Source organism: Ruditapes philippinarum, unplaced genomic scaffold, assembly GCF_026571515.1.
Source record: "Ruditapes philippinarum isolate M1 unplaced genomic scaffold, ASM2657151v2 ctg5888_1_1_1_1, whole genome shotgun sequence".
NCBI classification, from domain to species: Eukaryota; Metazoa; Mollusca; class Bivalvia; order Venerida; family Veneridae; genus Ruditapes; species Ruditapes philippinarum.
The window spans coordinates 127,880-149,714 of NW_026853308.1; the positions used below are offsets into that span (position 1 = coordinate 127,880).

General features: G+C 31.6%; 2 protein-coding genes across 2 annotated transcripts; one reads left to right on the forward strand and one right to left on the reverse strand.

Moving 5' to 3' along the window:
• Positions 1 to 1,304: 1,304 nt before the first annotated feature.
• On the forward strand, positions 1,305 to 10,451 carry LOC132736453 (uncharacterized). Its single transcript, XM_060723593.1, has 6 exons — positions 1,305 to 1,440; positions 7,613 to 7,705; positions 8,414 to 8,468; positions 8,822 to 8,926; positions 9,556 to 9,585; positions 10,044 to 10,451. Exons 1-6 carry the CDS (start codon positions 1,414 to 1,416, stop codon positions 10,340 to 10,342), a joined length of 609 nt encoding a protein of 202 aa, XP_060579576.1. The 5' UTR covers positions 1,305 to 1,413; the 3' UTR covers positions 10,343 to 10,451.
• A 6,683-nt stretch (positions 10,452 to 17,134) lies between these two features.
• LOC132736454 (complement C1q tumor necrosis factor-related protein 3-like) lies at positions 17,135 to 18,287 on the reverse strand. The gene has a single exon (XM_060723594.1). It carries the CDS (start codon positions 18,208 to 18,210, stop codon positions 17,578 to 17,580), a length of 633 nt encoding a protein of 210 aa, XP_060579577.1. The 5' UTR covers positions 18,211 to 18,287; the 3' UTR covers positions 17,135 to 17,577.
• Positions 18,288 to 21,835: the final 3,548 nt, after the last annotated feature.

Consider the following 21,835-nt stretch of genomic DNA (forward strand, 5'->3'; position numbering starts at 1 on the left):
GGCCGTTACTCATATAACATACTCTTTATCCATTATTAAACAAACATTTAACACATATTTGACATTTCAAAAGTTCCAGAGGCATAGTGTACATGTTAGAAAAATATCATATCAAGTACTACATATATTTGTGTACTACATATAAGTTGCAAATGGAATGAAATGTACAAACTTTCAGAGACAAACAAACACGGACCCTTACATCAAAGCGCATATTTGGCGTTCAAAGGGAGACGACTTTGAAATATATCCTTATTTAGTCCATTCAAGCAATTATATCCCTTTCTAACAATTCATACTCTCTTCACATGATGAGTTTCGCTATTTAAAAACTCATTATGCCTCGGAAACAAATAATTGTTTAGTTATTCAGAATGGTCAAACATGAACTTAGTAACGTTTGAATAATAATTCTTGCTACCCGGAGAAAGTAGAAATAAATGTGAAATAGTTTGTCATAAAAGTAGCAAAATGTAAAACAAAGTAGTATTTTGACTTCCATACAAATATTTATACATTCATGTATTAACAGTATATTTCGCCACAAAGCAACAGTTGGTACAACTTGTCAATGATTTACTTTTAGGATACTGTTGAAGTACAGCAAAATTAAAAGTCTTTTGAAAGTAAACATTACGGCATTTCTGAGGGATAATGGGCTTTAAACTCATAGGGCAGTCACATGTGTTATTGTACAATTATTGTATAACGATGAGGTGAATATGCAAGACCTGGCTGATGTGATATTTACTGAGATATAAGGCCTACGTGATATATATCTGCGCATCAAAAACAAGAACCGTGTATTAGTCTACAACAAAAATTAAAAACGCATACGTAAAACATGTAGAATTGGTTAAAAAAAATAACAAAGATTAACAAGGCAAAGGCGACGTTCACAGGACGCAGCCCCTCGACACACCCAAGTAGGGCACCCATAAGGTACCAAACAAAATCCTGGAGTGGACGTAAGGGCGGCGAAAACACTATTAGGATTTGTAAATCGGTTTAAGGTGCACCAGTACTCGCTTGTTGCTCCAAATAGCCACTTTTTTCTCTGATAAATTATAAATCAAAGTAAAGTACTAATAAAGTCATATTCAATCTTTTGTCTTTCAATTTTATAATGTAACAATTAATATTGTTGATATTTTTACTCGAATATCATGCATGAATCTAATAGTAGATCGTTTCAACGGATTAAATTTGATTTTTCTCTCAAAAAAAAAAAGTTCTAAAGAATTCGATCATAATTTCATTTAAATGTATCTTATGTTTACAGGCTAATTAAAATACGATCAAGTAAACGCTAAAGTGTATGTTAAATGATAAAACTAACTTTCTTTCATATGGATTTTACTGAGTAAAGAATAATATCTCATACAGACTTAGTGTGAATAAAGCTTTTAGGCTATGGAGAACTTTATCTGCTTATTCGTAGTAAGTTAACCATTTTTACATTTAATATAATTATGATAAAATAAATGCAATGTAGTGCTTGTAATAAGGTATGTAATGTTCTTTTTGTTCTTACTAGTTTTTGCATCAATGTTTCAGATATAAACTATTAGTGCGCTCTTTGAGTGGCAATTGGGTTTTCGTGTGTACGTTTGTTTTGTTTTTGTAGTTTTGTAAGGTTTTTGTTTTTAAATGTTAATTGATTACTAGAATTCTTCACAATTTTTTGTAAAGATTGTTTAAATAATAATAAAAAGATGCAAAAATACCTGAAGATCATTCTTCTAAGACACTGTGTCTAAACTTTGCCACAAAACATGGAAATTAATGATCTTGCGGCAACAAGAAACTGCGAAGAATTTCGCGAACTTTTAACCGTTTGAAAAATTTGTCCGAAGGTACAAAATGTCAAGACGGCTTGGAATTTTGATATAAATTTGTAAAGACATACAAATTTCATGTTTTCAATATGACAAGATAGTGTCATAATTTTATAAAAACATAACTGAGTTCTTAACATGGTCCTGTATCTATACTGTGTTTGTGCTGTAGCACCATGCTAATACTTTAAATAAGGGTGACATTACGGGCGTTTAAAAGATTTGCAACCTTTAAATAAATAAAGGTGAAATTTAGGGCGTTTAAAAGATTTGCAACCTTTAAAGCCGGCCTACAGGGCACATAATTTCACTTGTTTTTATTAAAATATTTTTCCATTCACATCCTGCAAACTGGGAACATTCAAATTTCATGTTTCTGTGCCTGTTTAGTAAAAGTAACGCCGAAACTGTGCAACGCTATTGACAAAACGAATAACACAGTAAGTAAACGAACCAAAATATTTTATTTTAAATCAAATATTAAGAAATGAATTAGCGCATACGGCTGTTACGACAATATACTTTTACCAGTAATACATTTTTTTATCTGGAATATGTTTACTTTTTAAGATTATTCGTGAAAAAAAGACAACATGATTACCATTTTGAAGGTGACTTTTGTGTTTCATCAAATAGATATGTTCATTTAATACATTTTAAACTATATTTTTTCATGTTCTGTATACATAAGGCATTTGTCAAACTACAAGTGTTTTGGTATAATTATATGAAGGAAGCAGGTTAAATAGGATTTAGCTAATTTTAATGATTTCTTCGGTGCTTCATTCAAGAAATCGGCGTAACCTCGTAAAAATGGTCTCTATTACGTCTCATCGGCTAAATAAAAAACTATTTGATCATTTACTTATCGCGGTGCTCGTTTTAGCCACACAATTCGGCGTTACTTTTGCACAATTTCTGCGTTATTTGCCCATTTTTGCGTTACTGGATATACACGGTGTGGTTAGTCTATTGTTATAAAAGATAAAACATTTAATGTTTTCTTGATGCAATATGGCACACATAATTTTATACCAGTTGACAGCTGTGCAACATAGATATTGTAAAAAAGTTGATCAATTTCTCCGTTACGAAAATTCTTTATTTTGTTACTGTAATTTATAATTGTGTTGTCTTTTCAAAGGTGTAATTTTTTTGTGTATATTATTGTTAAATTTATAACAAGGCGTTCGTGACCGAGTAGATAAGACAGCTGAATTTTAACCACTTACCACTTACCACTCACCAATGCGTATTCGTCTTTTGCAAACAAAGTTAATTTTTTTCAAATGAGGAAGCCTTTAATCTAGCTTGTTTTTGATCCGTCGATGAATCTGCTCAACCTGAAATATTACAAGGAGGTCCACTACCAGTAAAACTAAATAAACTTCATATGGCGTTTGCAGTTAGCAACCAAAGCAATAAGATAAAATTTAAAATGAATTTTTATCCTATTGTTTCGTACAATGCGAAGGTATAAATTAAAAAACAATTCTGAATGTCTAACTAACTTAGTACTGTAAATATTTCTCGTACTGAAAAGAAACCATGTTTTCTTTTTCCTTCAAGAAATGAATGAGGTCAATCGTTTGAATACATTGAAAACAGAAATAACACCACAGTAACTAGATGAGATATTTTAACCTTAAAACTTTAATTTTTATAAAGTATGTTTAATGATTTGACTTTTAAAGTAATCCCGATTAAATCTTTGAATAGGTGTATCATTTTCAAGTATTTTTATATATAAAGTTGACTTTACAGTTATCCTGCTTTAAACAATGAGTGTGATGATCATAAGAATCATAGTCTTTTCTTATAGACTTTTCAATTATCCTGATTTAGACATTGAATGACATAATTTTAGAAGCATAATTATTTAAGATATTATTTCAAAATGATCCTGATCCTAATATTGAGTGAGATGAATCTTTAGATCATATTCAAGGCTCTTGAATAGATTTGACATATTAATAAGATTACCCTGATTTAAACATTTAGTTGAATGAGACCATATTCATAATTAAAATCCAGTCTTTTTACATAAGGTTGACTTTAGTGCGATGGATTTAACTATTACTAGCTGAATGGGATCAGACAATCTTTGCAAGATGTCTCTTTTCTTTTGTTAGACGTGTTAATTGATTCGAAATTCAGGTACAGTTTATAAAAATATCGATGCAACAATTAAATTTAATCAGCCACGAAAGTGCCATATGCTTTTAAAATTTTAGTTTGAAAAAGAAAATTGCATAACACACATGTCGTGTCTATTGTAAGAAATGTTATTTGTTCAGATATTTTTCATTTGCGTTATTTCGCTATTGAATATTACATCTAAAAGCAGGTAAAATGGATTAAAGGCATTGAATTTCTTGCATTTGTGACATAAAGAAAGATATAATCTTTCAGCATGTGAACACAATTTTCTTGACTTTTATATAATGAAAAAGAATCAAAATTGAATCCAATATAGGTTTTGTTACATCGACTTAAAATCAAAATAGTAAAAGACAATTTTCGATTGAAAAAGGCTTAGATGTTCTGATATCTCTTATGCACGTCCGTCTAATGGTCACCTACTAATGCTGTTCTTATTTTGCCAATGAACAGTTATTTTTCCTTAACCATCAACACAGTAAAATAGCTTATTCTTCAGATTGCCTATTATAGCAAGACGCATGGAACATATAATTCACCTGCAACATCACAAAATGATTCATATTTCAACTTATGAACTATGGAATTCTTCTGCTTTAATATTTTGACCGCACACACAGATGCACAGATGTCCTTGCACTTGATCCAGTGACTCTTGATTTGATTTAGAGCAATAGTCCTCAAAACATTTAATTTGTTTAGCAATAGTTTATCAGAGAAACTAGGTCCATTAAGGCCCCTCTTAATTGTTAGTATGATATGAATATATCTGTTTATCATATACCCGTGCCGATTTTGCGACTCAGTAAAACGGTATTCCACGACCGTGCATATATTTGTACGTGACCTCATTTGCGTTATACAAACATAGTGTAAAGACGCGCTAAATGTTAGAGTTACACTACCGGCTGTTCATTGAAAAATGATTCTTTTTCACTTTAAATACTCTTTATTTTGGATATTTGATAAATAGACAATTAAATTCGTGTAAGTTCAAAAATTTTTTGAACTCGTTGAATAAAATAATATTATAAAACTTGTTCAATAAATTAACTATTGAACTTACACTCATCCAATATCCTCTATTTATCATACTCATGCAGTCTCTAGAGAAATGACATCTTATCTTTAATACACTTCGCTGCATTATCAAGATGAAACATTAAATTGTTATACTGTTTAGATAGGAAATAGAGGAAAACAAAATCTCCCCCCCCCCAAAAAAAAAAAAAAATAAATAAATAAAACGTGAAAAAAAAACAACGAAATTAAAAATGTTGACCACCCCTTTGAGTTCATTAATAATAGTTGTTATGGCAAGCTACCCACGAGGAATAAAACAGAATGGAATTTCGAAAAGGGATCAGAGGTTGTGAAGGCTGTATATTGCAGATAAAACATCAAACGACAATATGAAACATATCAAAAAGAGAATGGTTTTACTGCTTAGATGACTAAGATATTCAAAAGAAAACATTATACCAAAGGTTGAGTGTTTTTCAGGACAATCACACTTTTTATATGCTTATTTTTGTTCACAGGATTTAATACAATGAATATCTAATCATATGTGACATAATGACGCTATGAAAGATTTAATGTGTTGTTCAATATCAATAAAAACATATGTCAAGGGAAATATGTTACCGCCGGAACCAATGTTTCTGAAAGGTTTGAAAACAATTACTGTACTGTTTGCACATATTGCATAAGCAAAACAAAATTCCATTGCTCTAGCATTTTATACAGCTCAGAGCGGTTTTGAACGGTTAAGGTATCCATTTGTGTCTTTTTAGAGGGGGAAGGGGCATTTCTGTTCAATTGTACTAGCAAGTTAGATCTACATGTTACATGTTACTTGAACACATCTGCGAGTATTTCATAATTCAATATTAAACCCTTTTTTCAAGAAACACACATTTATTATTCAATTTTGCTTAGGTACAATTAAACTTAACATTTTCAATTTCTACCTTTTAGTCGGCCTGTAAAATATCTTTTTCGTTGTTGCCGTCGTGAAATAACTTTGATATAACCTATTATTCCAATATTTCAAAGTTATCAACATGAAACCAGCAGATCGTTGCTTATCATGACAGGGTGAACACAATGGGGGTAATTTTGAAAGTTATTTGAAAGCTATTTTTTTTTATTTATACCTTTATGCTACTTAAAAATTGTCAAAAATGGTCGCTAATAGCTCTTGCCGCAGATGGTAATCTTGTTAACTATTCTAAATAAATTGAAAAAATGAAGTTGATTATAAAATGTGCCCTCTGAATCTTAAAAACAAGAACAAACTATGTCAATATATTTAATAACTTAGAAGGCAAGAAACAACACGTGTAACCGAACATCTGCCGACTACCACTTTTAACGAAAACAATATTTTTGCAATATGACAAAAATGCGTTTTCTTGCAATAGATTAAATGTGTTACCCATTAATGATGTTTGAGTGTATACTTTCATATAGGATCAATAACAAGTGCGTTTGTCCTAACAAGGAAAGCTTTAATGTCACTAAGTGACATTTCACGGACAAATATTCGCTAAAGCTATAGAGAAACCAAAAGAATTATTCAAATTCAAAACATAAAGCATGAAACTACCAAAATAAAGATTGATATTTCACTTAACCGATTCGTAATTACAAAAGCTGTTCAATATGTAAAGGTGCATTGTCCGATATCTCATATTAAAGCATTTGACTCAAATACAAATAAACATCACATTCCTTGAAAATATTTTCTACGGTTTGAAAAACATTTAAGTTCTGAATCCCTTTGTGCAATGCGTTAGGCACGCTGGTTAAGGTAAATCTCTGAGGCACTGATTGATGGCTAAGCAAAAGTATGCCGGGTCTTTAACCGACAACTAGATTAGGACCTCTTTACTTTTTGGAATAGAAAAAAAGTCGCATGGGTCAAGATATTGAAAGTGTGGTGAGTTTGGCAAGACAGTAACCATAATTGCTTCACAAGCTGAGATGTATGTGATGGAGAATTATCAGACTATAGCCGAACATGACTAAATCAAGGGCGTCGTTTCTAATAACATTTTTGAACGTTTTAGTATAGTATTTCTGTACGAACTGTAATACTTTTGCCGCGGGCAACCGAATTTGTACAGCTTTACAATCACAGGAGAAAATTATGTACAAGTAATAAAGGACCTCCTTTTTTGGCAACTACAGTCATTCTACTGTGTTGGTTTGCCATTTTTCTGCCTGGTTCGAAAAAGTGAATCCAACGTATTCATGCTTGAAATTGTCTTTGGTTGAAGTTTGGAAACATTTTTAAAAATCGCTTAGCGTTCTTGTACTTGTACACGTATTTGGTCCCCCATTGATATATGAGGTATTTATCTGGCAGACATCTTTAAATATATATTTAAAATACGCTTCCAAATGAAATGTATTTTGTGCCTGTCAGCTTACTCAGAATGCATTAATATTTCTATTATCCCTTTTGACGCTGTTAGGCAACTTTTTAAAAATTGGAAAAAAATGTATCCATCTGGAATTGATATAGCATTCAACATACTTGATGTAAGTACAGGTTTTTAAATTTGTAATATAAATATTTAATGGCTATTACCTACATTTCATTTCAGATAATTGTCGCACTGTCAAGTAAAATAGGATTATCAGCTGGTCATCAGTGCCCCAAAAATAATAACATCAAGAACTGCACAACTCATGGCGATGTAAGAAAAGCTTTAACATTTAGAATATTCAAAATAAAAAAAGATTGTTATTCAGAATATTTTGATTTTTTATTCTTTTTTTTTCTGCCCTGTTGGCCTAAACATCCTATTTAAGAAACGATAGTATAATAGATTTACTTGAGTCAGTTGTAATCAATACCACTGACCTCGGAGATAAGGCGGAGGAATCGTCATTTGTTTTGTCAAACATTGTGAAACACTTACGCTTAAGCCCCAGGAAAAAGTATCACTTTATTGACTGGTTTTAGTTTCTATGTTTCATGTTTACTTGATTTCTTCACCATTATTTCCAAATGAGTTGGAAATTTGACTACAGTACAATGATATGACTTTACATATTTTGTCATTTATCACACTCGAAGCATTTGACGTACACTCAACAATTTACTTGTATATAAATTTATGAATATTTATGAACAATATTAAAGATTATATTGACTTACGCTCAACGTTGATTTGTCGTAACTCGGTGTTTTGGCGTGTGGGAGGAACGTTGCATTTCCTTATGTCGTCCATGAACAGGCTCAATAAGTATCAGACCCACAACATTCTTGATTATGCCGCTTTGGGCAGTATTTACAGTTTAATTCTAATTGCTGAAGAATTTCTCAAAACACATATTTATATAATACGATATACTTTTGAAAGTAATAAGAAAACAAATCTTTCTACATTTTTAATTTTCAGTGTCCAGTCGGTCAAGCGTGTTTGGGAACCGACGTAAATAAGATATGCCGCGACTGTAAGTGTTACCGCTAGGAAGTTCTTTAAATAGTTAACAAAGTTCTATAGAAATTATTTCATTTGTTCTACTTTCGAAATATAAAAAAACAACAGTTTCTGTTGTGTTTGGTGTTTACATAAATCACGTGACAAGACAAACCGTTATAATTATCAATTTTTATTTGAGAATTGTAAGACTCCTCTCTGGCTCTACTTTGGGCAAATGCCATTTGTAGTCCCACTCAATACCTAACAATAACTTTGAAGGGATCTCATTTGTTGTTTTTTTATAAGATTTGTTTTAGTTCTTGCTACAATAATTTGCACGGGTCATAAATCACACATTTAAAAATCATCGGTCTATTACTTTAGGTGAATGCCATCAAACTAGTCAATGTTATCTGCAAGGCAACAGTGTCAACTGTAATTGTACAAATTCGGGGTACTCCGGACATCATTGCGAGTGCGAGAAGAAAAGTATTATAATTTATTTTTTCATTTTTTTCTTTTAATTGTTATTAACTCGATATTGTTAATGATTATCAAAATGGAGTAACATACTTTCATTTAGTTTCGAGTCATAAAACAATCAAACTGGAGCGCGATGGCTAAATGGTAAAGGTATCTGCCGCTCAATCCAGGAGTCCATGGCTTGAATCCTTCTCTTGTCACGACCATGTTTACATCATATGGTACCAGTACTGGTTACTTTCATAAAGCGGGCTCGATAACTGATTATTTATGTTGGCTGGTAGAACTTAAGTAAAATTGGTTAGATTAAATTATTCAAGTGAGGACAGTAATCCATGTAAATGTCCTTGTCAATAAGAATACCCCACTGGAATACCAAACAAATCCTTAGTTATAGAAACCTTTGCATGTAAATATTTAACGGATATGGTGCAAAATTGCGTAACAGTCTCTGAAAAGGCGGACAGCAAAAAGTTGTCAATATAAGTTAAACAAATTTAGTAGACAAACACAGCCAGTCATTTCAAAAACGAACCATTGTAATGAAAAAAAAATGTCTAAGAATTATAAAATGATCAGCTCTTCATTGCAGAAGTTTGAATAAAGATTAAAAATAAAATTTTACTCCATTTCAGACCACAGTGATATTGTATTATGGCATAGCTGTGAGTATTTTTATTCAAAGCATATGTTTATTATATTGTTCATCAGTTTCGTCATTTATGAGTTGTTTTTGCTAGAATATAATCGTCTGACTTTTACAATATTTCTAAATTTTACGGTCATATTAGGCTATTTTAATCGTCGAGAACATAATTGTTCTATAGTTTATTACACAAAAACAAATAAGTTTTTAAAAAAAGAAAATATCTTTACAATTTGCTCGTAAAATATACATGTTGGAAATAACCCGTGAGTGAAAGTCTGTTTCCATCTTGGTACAAACCAATGATTTATTCGTATTGACTTTAGCCCCGTTTAGAAAAATTTCATTTTTAGTAAGTGTTTCATTTGTGATGGCTATGAAACAATCCGAAAATGTTTTAAACAGAAACAAAAAAACTGTATTTCCTATTGGATTTTTATCCTCCTCGCCTAATTTAAACAATTATTTCCATTTCAGACTGTATAAAGTATTCGAATGAATTCCTTATTCTTGACAATGGTTTTTGGACCGGTGATTGTTCAGGTGCAATGAAATTCTTTACTATGGATACATCATATTGTTTCCAGCAATGTGTCGACAGACCAACATGCTATGTTGCTTTCTACGAAGGACATTCTTCAATTTGTAATTTATTTGTTTATTCCACACCTCCAATGCTCGGTGATATTATGGATAAAGTGGTAAGGTCGGCATGGAATTCGCGTTCTGAAGTACGCGTTCGAAATTGTATTGAAAGGGTTTTTGACGAAGACTAATTTCGTCTGCTATGTGACATGAACTTAATATTATCGTGGATTTCTGTTTGTTATTGATATTTTATGTTGTAATACGATTGAATAAAGCAAATATTGGGTAACGATCTTGTACACATTTTAATTTTCAGTATAATAATAAAAATAAAATCGAAACTACATGAAAATGAGCACTATGATAATCAAACATTTAATATTATTAACCAAAACATAGCAGATTATTAAGTCGATAATGACTTTAAATTCCTATCAAATATTGAATTTATGAAAGGCTTTCACATAAAGTTCGGTTGTAATTGTCTGGTCGGTTCAATAGGTAAAGTGATCGATTTCCGGACGATGCAAGTCATATTCAGTGTGATTGATCATATAAATAACCCTTTTACGGTCATTATCACTACATCTCTCCTCTTGCATGTGTAGAGCTTATCAGACACATGTACTGGGAAACTACTTAACAGCCTGTTCAGGAAGATGCGGCCGGATTGTTTCTACATATATTCATTACATTGCCATTTTATTTCTTTATATCAGATACAAAGAAATGTATCGTATACCATCGGTAAGCTGTACGTCATTATTTAGTATGTGCCTTTGTTCTACAAAACATCAAAATCGCATTAACACGACTAGGGATTTTCATAGATTAGTGTCGACTTTACAATGCTTTTTCGATCAACTTTGATATAGATAGGATGCAAATGAACAAATTTGAAATTGTCTCAAATATTTATTTAATTTAATTTAGCAAAGGAATCATTGTCAACACTCCGAATCGTGTCATGTATATTTTAAAGCAGATGCAAATTTTCATGAATCCTTTTTTTAAATGTTTTCCGAAGAAAAAATATTATCAAGTGAAGAAAGATAGCAATTTATTTATTGCGAATGACGCTTGAAATTTAGTAAATTTACCAAATATAGGTCAGAATATACAAAAAAGCTCCTATATCTCTAAAGCACACAGTAGAAATATGGTGAAAAAATATTGAAATATCAATAACTTATTGCATAGAACATATTGATAGAATAGTTCTTAAATTGTGAATATTTTGTTTTTCATTTCTTAAAATTTTATTGGCGTCCGCGCCGAAGCGCGGCGCTCTTATGGAATGAGATCAGATTTTGTGAAAGGGCGACAGCAACTTCTCGAGCCTTTTAGTCGGTCATAATAAAAGCCGAAAATTCCGATCGGTATGAGGGTGCTTGATTATTAAATAAGAATGAAATGTCGCGATATGTTACAATGAATTTTCGCAATGCAAACATTTACAAATGAAATAACCTTTTCCGTCAATAAATCGCGCTCTTCGGGGTTTTTTATTTATCATTTTGTAGTACACAGTCGGTTATCATGTCATGGTATGTTATTGTTGTACATGTATCCTAGAATGATCAGTTGATGACCTAAATATTCCAAAAACCTATTTATAGATATATCTTTTTATCACTCCTATCGGTAAATGCCGGTCCTCTCCCGGTCTATTTTGACCAGGATTTACTAGTGACCGGCGAATAGTACCACACGTTATATTGTCCGGTCTCTCCCGGTTTTGGAGTAGATGTTTGATATCGTTACAATTAGAAAAAAACAACAATAGCATGTTTCATTTTATCTATATGAGATAAAAACAATAAATATGTACACGGATTTATATGTAATATAAATCCGTGATATGTACAATAATTGAGAAAAAGGTACATTTTTTATGGTATTAAAATGACATTATCAACTTTGAAACATTTTATTTAATTATTCAATTTTTTTATTCAATTTGTTATCCGTGTTTAGATGCCGAGGAATTATTCAAAGTTACAAATTAGATTTTAAGAATTATTCAATTGATCGATAATTTAAAAAATGATAAAGAAAAATACAATGTACATGTACATGGTTTAAGAATAAACAATATTATATATTGAAAGATAAACCATAATTTACTGACTTTTTCCAGTTAAGCTTTGACTTATAATCGTCGGTCAATATGACAATTGAATTCTTAAAATTTATTTTACAATTTTAATAAAAAAGAGTAGTAAAAACTCAGTATTAAAATGGCACATAAACACAAAAAAGAATAAAAGAAAACAATATTCATAAAATTTGTATTTTTTTTTAAATTAAAATTAATAGATATTACAATTATTGTATAATAAACAATTATGCTCAACATGATCAACATGGTAATATAACCAGTGTCATATTTTTACTAACTTAAAGTGTGAACAGATACCTTAAGGGGGTCTTCGCTAATAGCGATAACATGTACATAATAAGGGACAAATGTGTGGTACGTGTTGATCATGCGTTACACATATGGATTATAAATGATTGCATACATGTATATCCGTTGCTATTAATAACCACGATCATAAAGAAATAACAAGTAATATTCTAATCTCTAGCATGCCAATCAAAGTTCATAATGAACAATGTCTTTCGTCCGCTCATTCATAAGTGGTATACATTTCTGGTAGTTTATAAGAATGTCTTGTCATCATATGTGTACTAGTTCATCTTCACTTGCTGCATTTCTTGCTTGGACGCCCTTTGATGCTTTGCATCAATGCTTTTCTTGTTACATTTATGTCAAGAATGATTGTCTTTTGATAGTTTGGCTCATCTTGAGGTATGCACCTGTAATGCAGCCTGCGTAACCCTTAGGCTATTTACCGTGCACATACAGATTGTGTACTGAAGGTTCCGATGTTGACTTTAATGGAGGTGCGTGCATTAGATATCTATGTCTGACAGGCTATATGGTTCAGAAGGAACGGTTGTAGCTTACAACATTCCATATGCTATGCGATGATTATATTGTAAACAACCGTCTAACACAGCCATAAAACAGAACGGGTATTTTTTTCGGGAACATGTAATACTGTAACAATAGAGTTACTTTACTTGAAGAAATAACTTCATAAATTGACAAAAGCCATAAATACTTTATAACAACGCCCCAAATATCCAACGAAAAACGACATTACAAAAGTGCTATATTATGATAAAGGATTTATACACTTATGACATGTTATATGATTCTATTAAAACAAATTCATTGGACAGCATGAAATTGCTTCATAAATTGATTATCAGCCATATAATTCAATGTAATTATATATCATCAGTTATGAATACTTTGACCTGCTTTATGACCCATATAAAAGGTTCTGTGTACATGTTTATATAACCAAAGCGGTACAGCGAGGGTTATATTGAAAATAAGCCTTTATATACAGTCTTATAAACTGCCAAGAATCTTTAAACGCCTCTATGATGCTGCAAACTTCCTTCATAAGAGAAAAGTGTGAAACTAATCCATAAATCGAATGTACCCGTGTATAACTATTAGTTTTAAAGATTTTTGACTGGTTATACAGCCCTATTCAAACGGCTGCTTGGAAATATAACCCGAGCTGCTAGGCGAGTGCTTTATTGCAAGCCACCGTTCATATACGGTCAGACTGTCAGGAATAAATATAACGAATTAATAGACAGAAAACTTCCTTTTTTGAGAAAGAAATGACATTTCTTAGAAAATAGAAAAATGTACCCTTACTTTTATACTGCACAGCTCTTATCCTTGAGTAAAAAATGCATATGTTAATCACATAAATGTATCGAAATTTATTAAATTTGTGCTGAAAATGTCTAATTTGAATGAAAGTTTGTTTGTTTGTTTTGATTTTTACGGCACGTCAACACATAACTGGCCATATCGTGCCGAATGCTATAATAGGCTTAAAATATTATGTAAAACATTGTAAATGGCAATAGCAATGAGCTAATTAGATCCTAGAATACAAATTTATCTCTTTTAAATAATCAATTATGTTTTTTGATGGAATTGTATTAAAAAGTTCTTTGAGTGAATTTACAGAATAAAATCTATTACGGGCCTGTGAAAAATCATGACATTCAAGAAGGAAATGCTTGACAGTAAAATTGTCATTACAACCTACACAGAAAGGGGCATTGTCATTTGTGAGGAGATAAGAGTGGGTAATTTTAGTGTGTCCAATTCGGCATCGAAGTAGAACTGTTTGATCACGGCGGTTTGACAGAGATAGAGATGGTGGCATATCAAGAGATGGGTTAATATCGTGAAGTTTATTAAAAACGGCATTGTCCCAATTTGCTTTCCATTCAGATGATACGAGTTTATTTATAGCCGGTCTAAAATCACAAGCAGGTAACAATAAGTCGGTTTTTTGAAAAATTAATGATTGTTTAGCTAAAGCATCTACTTTTTCATTTCCTCGTATTCCTACATGGCTTGGAATCCAATATAATTTAACTTATTTTGTTTTTAGTATATCATGAAATCGTAAAAGAATTTTCTTTACCATGATATTGTCAGATTTTTTATTTTTAATGGATATTAAAACAGAAAGCGAGTCAGAAAATATCACAAATTTTTCGTGGGTATGCTGTGCTATGTATGACAATGCTAAATCGATAGCTTTTGCTTCAGCAGTAAAAATTGATGCATTATCTGGTAACCTCATACTAGATGTAAAATTATTTTCAAACGCAGCCGCACCTACTTTGCAACCTTCTTTTGAACCGACCGTATAAATATGTATAAAATCTTCATGTTCTTCCTTAATTGCTAGAAACTTTTCTTTGAAATATTCAGGTGAATTTGATGCCTTTTTTATATTTGAAAGGTTAATATTTATTTCCGGGGAATTATAAGTCCAAGGTGGAACATCCTCATCGTCATTTTGAAGGATACAGTCTGGATTAATTTTAAGTTTATCTAAATCCTCTTTTAAACGAAGGCCTAATGGTTTAATTTCCTTTGGTTTGTTAACAAATTTTTCAGTATAACTTGGTTTGAAAATAATATTTTAGCTGGATTTTAATGAATGAATTCTGAATGAGAAGCTGCGTTTCCTATTACAGGTCAAGTAACGTTTATCTTTTCTTTACAAAAATGCCAGTGTCTAAAATGACACTAATAATTCATATTGTGTCGGTGACCACCTATGTTTGTAGAATTTAAACCTAACATACCTACTTTGTGTAAAGTTACAACATGTTTATTTGATAATTACAAAGAAACTGTGTACCATTTGATATCAAATTTAACAAATTATATTTTATTTTTCAAGGGAGACAACTTCAAATTATACCACCATCTAGTCCTTTCAAGCAATTACATCCCTTATTGATTATTGCAATCAAGAGATACGTTATAACACACTAGTCTTATGATCGTATATAGGCCTGACTTATGTGATATTTACCAAGGCAGAAGGTCTTTAACATTATATTTATGAGCAATTAAAACAAAAACCTTGCATTATTCTACAACTGTAATAAATTAGTATACCAAACTAGATGCCCGATAAACAATGTCGTAAAATATCAAAGGACTTAGTCGATATCCGTCCAGTATGTTTGGGCAACAAGTCTTTAATTTCTCTTTTATACTTGTGACTTTGGCTTGGCTATGTATTTAATACACATAATGATTAACTGCAAACATGTTTATTTTATTTTCGTCAGTGCTCTCGGCAAAATTTGTTTTATGATATATCGGTAAATAACTAGTGTCGTTCTTACTATTAAAAATTCTAAAGTCATTGTTCATTGCAATATCTGAAACAAAAGTTGCTCTTGCAAGGTTTCGATGTTCTTTTCATACACTAACTACGTTGATCTCGACATCAAGGCACAGGCACACTCTTATTTTCTTCAGGACTTAAATCATTCTACCATTTAAAAGTCTGCATAAAATGACAAATCGTGTTTGACCGTATACATCCAACAAAAACAATGATGGAAATATTACAGTTTATATATTAAGATGTATAGGATCACACACGAACATTTATAACGTTAAAATACTTAATCATTGATTTTATTAACATAATTATCATTACAAACAAATATAAATTGAGATAAACGGTTAAAATTGTACCTATTTTCTTATTTTGTCCCGCTGACATTTATTTGTTTTTTTTTCCTGGGAGAGATACCTACAGTTTGCAAAAAATGCTATAAAAATCAGACCTGTTTAAATCTATTGTACTCATTTATCTTACTTCAACAATAATATCTGGAACACTGAAATATCTCTATCATTATGCCAATAAGTTTGTATAATCAATATATTACAGTGTTATACATAATGTATCCAGTCGTGACTTTATCAGGGCTTTGAATCAGAACTGCGACGTAATCCTACAATTTTAAACAAACGCCACAATCATTGAATGAAAAAGGAAAATTTTGGTTTATTTCTCATATACGTATTAACACGCTCTACAATTATTTTTTCTTTTCATTTGGTTATGTTGCTAACAGATTTAATATCTGTTTAAAGAGATTTGGGTAGCATTGCACACATTTCATTGTGAAGAGATTTAATGGTGGCAATGTGCACTGATTTCTCTTTAATAGCTTTGTGTTTGTTTTAATCTAAGACTAATAAAGTCACGCCCTTATTACAATCATTGAATGGGGTCACCTTAGATATATCTTAGATGAAAAGGGAGTTTTTTCAGCAATAACAAACTTTTCGCCTGTTTTGTGTCTTGTCGCCGTAAAGCTAGTAAGAAATACCCGCGAATAAATTAATCTCCGGTATTTCTAAAGATATCTGAAAGTGTTGGTAACGTTACGTAACATACGACACGTCTATGTAATATTAGATGACCCAAATATCTTTGACACTTTTTCTTTTGATATATTTCTATGTTTCAATTGATTCAAAATATTTTAATGACGAGATAAAAGTCCATTTTTTTCCGCGACAATAATGGATTTACATGACACAAAAGCCATTTGTTAGGTTAATAAATATTATGTTTTATTCATATCAGAAGAAAGCTTTACAATAGTTGGTTAATATATGAAAACAAAATACGATTTGATTATATTTACAAGCAAAAAGTAAAATATTCTGGCAATGAAACGCTTTAAAAATGATAAGAAGCAATAGTTTCAACTTTTATCATTTATACACTACATCTGATGGTTTTATACTTTGCATGTCACTAAATCATTGAAATAATATTCCATACAAAATTGAATCCTTTTTCTTGCACATTGTCCGTATTTTATTTCACGAAAGTTTTAAAATGTAGTGTTGTATGTTGTAACAATGTTTCTTCCCAGGGTAATTGATTTTGCACGTTTCGACTTGAGTTATCTGTTGTTTCTTTTCAATTAGAAGCATATTATATAGATAAAGAAACGCGTAAAAGTAAATTGTTCGTAGAAAACCTTAGTAAAGTAAAAAGCCGGAAAATGTACTCCATAGATGGTGTATATACAACGGAGGCGTTCCCCAGGGACCTTTTTTAGCTATATTGACGATATCTCCAGCCTTTAGTTCAAGAACTGCCATATTGCTCCCTGAACCCCAATATTTACCACCAGAGTACATGAGCATCCTGATTTTCCCATTAACCTTCAGGCAGGTTTCAATAAACTTTCCAGATCCAGATAAGATATTCGAAAAGAAAACGTATGTTCCAGCAAAAGGCACTTTGAATTCGCCAGTTGAAGGATTATATGCTTCGCCACTGTTTGTTTCCACGAGAGAAAAAACGATCGTGTCCTCGGCCGCAATTTTAGTAATGGATGGTGAAACTCTTGCATAAAAAGCCACTCGCTTTTTCTTCGAAACCCGTCTCTCTTCCGGGGAAATGTTTCTTTCCCCCTCAACAGCAATCTGTGCCTTTAGACTTTGTACTTCACTCCGAAGTGATTGAAGCGTACTGAAAATGTCCTCGGCAAGTTCATTTTTGGTATTAGAAACTTCAGCACAGTCTCCCATTTGTATATATGTGAATGATATCATTAGACAAAAGCCTATAAACGAAAGTTGGAATGCAAATGGTATTTTCGCATCCATAGTATCTGCAAAATAATGTTCGTAAATTTTGTTTATGATTTAGCAACCTCTTTCCTTTACTATCCTAGCTTAACTGAAATTTAATTAACACCCAAAACCTGCTTTTAAAGCTTCGCTGCCTTTTATCATTCAAGTGGAAGAAATAAATTAGGCTGTTTGTATTCATATTTTGTTTTGCGTCCTTAAGGCAATTCAAAAATATATAAGGTCAAATAGAGAATTTAACGCCAATTTTGGATAGAAATATAATAGACGGTAACGACATTTTCGGAGAATTCGTCATCATCATAATATATCAGTTCCAAAGTCATACAGGCAATTGATTATAATTCAATCGCTTCAAAACGAGCGTCTGGATAATGAGACATTTGGTAAGTGGCGAACAGTTTTCTTTCTGATTTGGTTATTTTACGATTACATATTAATTTATCAGTAAATTAAAGGTTTTAGCGTATTTTTTTAGTGTTGTCGAAGTTAACCAATTCATTTTGGTCCTTAAAGCAGTTAAAATTCAGATAGGCATACAATACAATATAAATTTTGATTGATCAGTGAACTTTTTTTAATTTTTATTATTTTTTTGTCAATTTGTTTAAGTTCATCGGCTAGAATACGCTTTAGAATCTTTCATTATAACAATAAGATAGTCATAAAGACAAGATATGCAATGAATTCCTTTTCATAGCACATGTACGTGTTTGCATAATAGTAAGTATTTCTCAAGTGTGTTCATTTTGCACGGAGTACGATATTAGACAATCGACAGTACTTTAATCAAATGTGTTTTCTTGCAGAATATTCGGCAGACCATACAGCAGGGCATTGTTATATTTATCAATCCTCTGATTGCTCAACATATGGCAGGATATTCCGCAGGACATTGAAACTTTACCGAAACCCCTGCTGTTGCGACATAAAAAAAGCCTAATTAGGAGTGTTGACTCTACATAGGAACAATACACTTACCATCCCCCCCTTCCTGCTAAATTTTGAAATAGGACACTTCAATTACCATACAGTGTCTCAGGTTTTTAGAGTGTGAAGTGTTTTGGGGTGAGGTGTCTGTAAGCATATGCTATGTATCCCGAAATATTGGGTCACAGCTCTTCGATAAAACTTACTTGACAACAAGCATTTAAGTGTCTTAAATATGAATCAAATTTTTAAATAGTTTTAAAGATTACTTTTTCAATACGAACTAGTTCAACAATACGAGCAATTTATCCATTTTTGGCCGTCTCAAATGATTAAATTAATCCTTATAGGGGAAGGGAGAAAGGGTGAGGTGTTTTATTCCAGCTCCGGGAACTTGATATTTGCGAAGCAATATGTATGCATAAGTTTAAATGTAACAGTGTGTAATTTGTATAGATTAGTCCTGAACTGAGTGGCCTCATCCTGACCTGAACGTAGTGGCCTCATACCTTATAATCATTAAAATTTCATGACAACTAAATCTAATACACTTACCTTTGTGTGAGAGGTCAAAGTTAACCAGTTTCAATGACTAACAAATATATAACATCTCATTTTTTCACGTTTTGCGGGATTTGTAAAACGTAATCACTTAGGTCAGTGAAATTGTTGAAAAAGGATGGTCTTCAGCCATCCTTAACAGACATAATAGAACTTGTCTATATTTACAGTCAGGACACTCTTTTTATTACGACAATTGGAAGCTACAAACAATAAAATAAATTTATAACTGTGACACCCCCTAGAATTGTTAATTTATTTCTGGAACAACCAACTGTCACATAAAATAAATAAAATCCTACCTATACATGTTTTGTATAATAAATATAACTAAACGTACATAATACAGAATTACAGCTTCAGTACAATTTTTCAAAACTACTTGACAATGTATAACTCAAAATAATTCAGATTATTTAGTTATGGTTATTTCGCTCAAAATCATATCTGCCCTGATAGATGGATAATTTCAATACCTTGCAACTCAACTCAACTCAACTCAATTTTGCATTTGTATAAATAGTAAAAAAAATCCTCAATAAAAACAAAGTATGTCGTAATACTTCAAAGTCTGTTTTTCGTATTCTTATTTTCTTTGAGCGCTATCATTAAATAAGTACGCGTATTCACTTAAATATGGTACACATGTTTACATATTTAAACTAAAACTAGCTTAGTGCAAGAATGATACAGTTCTACAATATGCTAAGACTAAATTGTTATTTAAGATAAAAAAAATATTTTTAAAGTCAGCATATGATGTCACTTTTTGACCAAAAGTGCAGGGCTGGGAATCAAAACTGCGTACTATCCTACAAAATGTAAACAAACGCCGCCATCTTGGAACGAAAAAAGGTATGTTTTTGTTTTTAACTCTTTTTGTTGAAAATGACTGAAAACCAAATATATGCATTAACACGCCCCAATATTTTCCACTTCGTTCGGTATATGTTGCTTGCACAACTATTTTGTATTATGACAAATAATAAAACTTATAGCGAACTCGGAACTCGAAGCGGAACAAATTTTTTATGAAGTTTTGTGGATACGATGCAGTTCATATTGCTTTATCTATCGTTTTTTCCCATCAAATTAATAATATACTTATTTCAGAATACGCCATAAACTTCAAAATATAATTTTGCATCATGTACTAAGATTTCATTTAAAAGAAAAGTTTATTTTCCAAGAAAACAATGATTTATACGAAATGATACGACATAGTTGGAAATAAAATATGATACGACGCAGTTGTATTTTCAATGCAGACTGCATATTTGTTCAAGTATGCTAGTAAAGTCCAACAACATTTCTTGTTTGCAAATTTTTTATCATTATAAATGCGCACAAGTGACCTTTACAGCTTAAGTCGAGAGCAGAAGTCACTCATTGGTCCCACGAAAATGTAAAATTCTATTAAGGCTTCATTTTTCGGTTTCCTCATTAGCATCTGCAAATTCCGAAAATACATTGAAACACGTGAACGCACACCCATATTAAAATGTACTGCATAAGTTTCGTTCAATCATTTTATGTTCAGCGCCGTGTAATTTTACCGCTAATTTTGTCGTATTGCATTTCTTTATCGACGATGAGAACAGGTCTTCCGAATGTATTTTCTGGATTTGCGCCATACACGGGTGAGGAAGTGTTACACGAAGGAGGATTGAGTTCTTATGATAACTTGTTCAGGAGTTCTTGTGATAACTGTCACGGAGTTCGTCGGAAAACATCTGTATATACTACAAAAACTCTGGTTATTTTCATCGTTCAAACATTAAGAGTTTCAGGTGCTAAATTAAATTTTAATGATTACGCTAGTCTTACATCTTGTATTATACATGTTATATGTCAAAGCCTAATTCACAGGCCATTTTCATCGTCTCTTGCTTCAAATCTGGAAGTTTTGAGTAAAATGTCCAAATTACTTGCCAATTCGCAAATTTTGACCGTTTTTTTTCTGGTTTTCATCCATGCTATACATAATTATCTAATTATAACATAAAGCACCGGCTAACAGACTTATACCTGATTTTCCAAATGTCCCAGAATTCTTGTGATAACTCTGAAGATGTCACATAATTTTTATGATAACTTTTGTTATTGCCAGTGTGTTTTTGCGCTAAATCACGGCACGTTTTGGCATTTA

Bases quoted from the DNA above. Each gene is read 5' to 3' on its own strand.
- LOC132736454 (XM_060723594.1), bottom strand. From the start codon at position 18,210: ATGGATGCGAAAATACCATTTGCATTCCAACTTTCGTTTATAGGCTTT.
- LOC132736453 (XM_060723593.1), top strand. From the start codon at position 1,414: ATGGAGAACTTTATCTGCTTATTCGTA. The intron at 1,441-7,612 runs GTAAGTTAACCA...ATTTCATTTCAG, and splicing joins ACTTTATCTGCTTATTCGTA to ATAATTGTCGCACTGTCAAG. The intron at 9,586-10,043 runs GTGAGTATTTTT...TTTCCATTTCAG, and splicing joins TATTGTATTATGGCATAGCT to ACTGTATAAAGTATTCGAAT.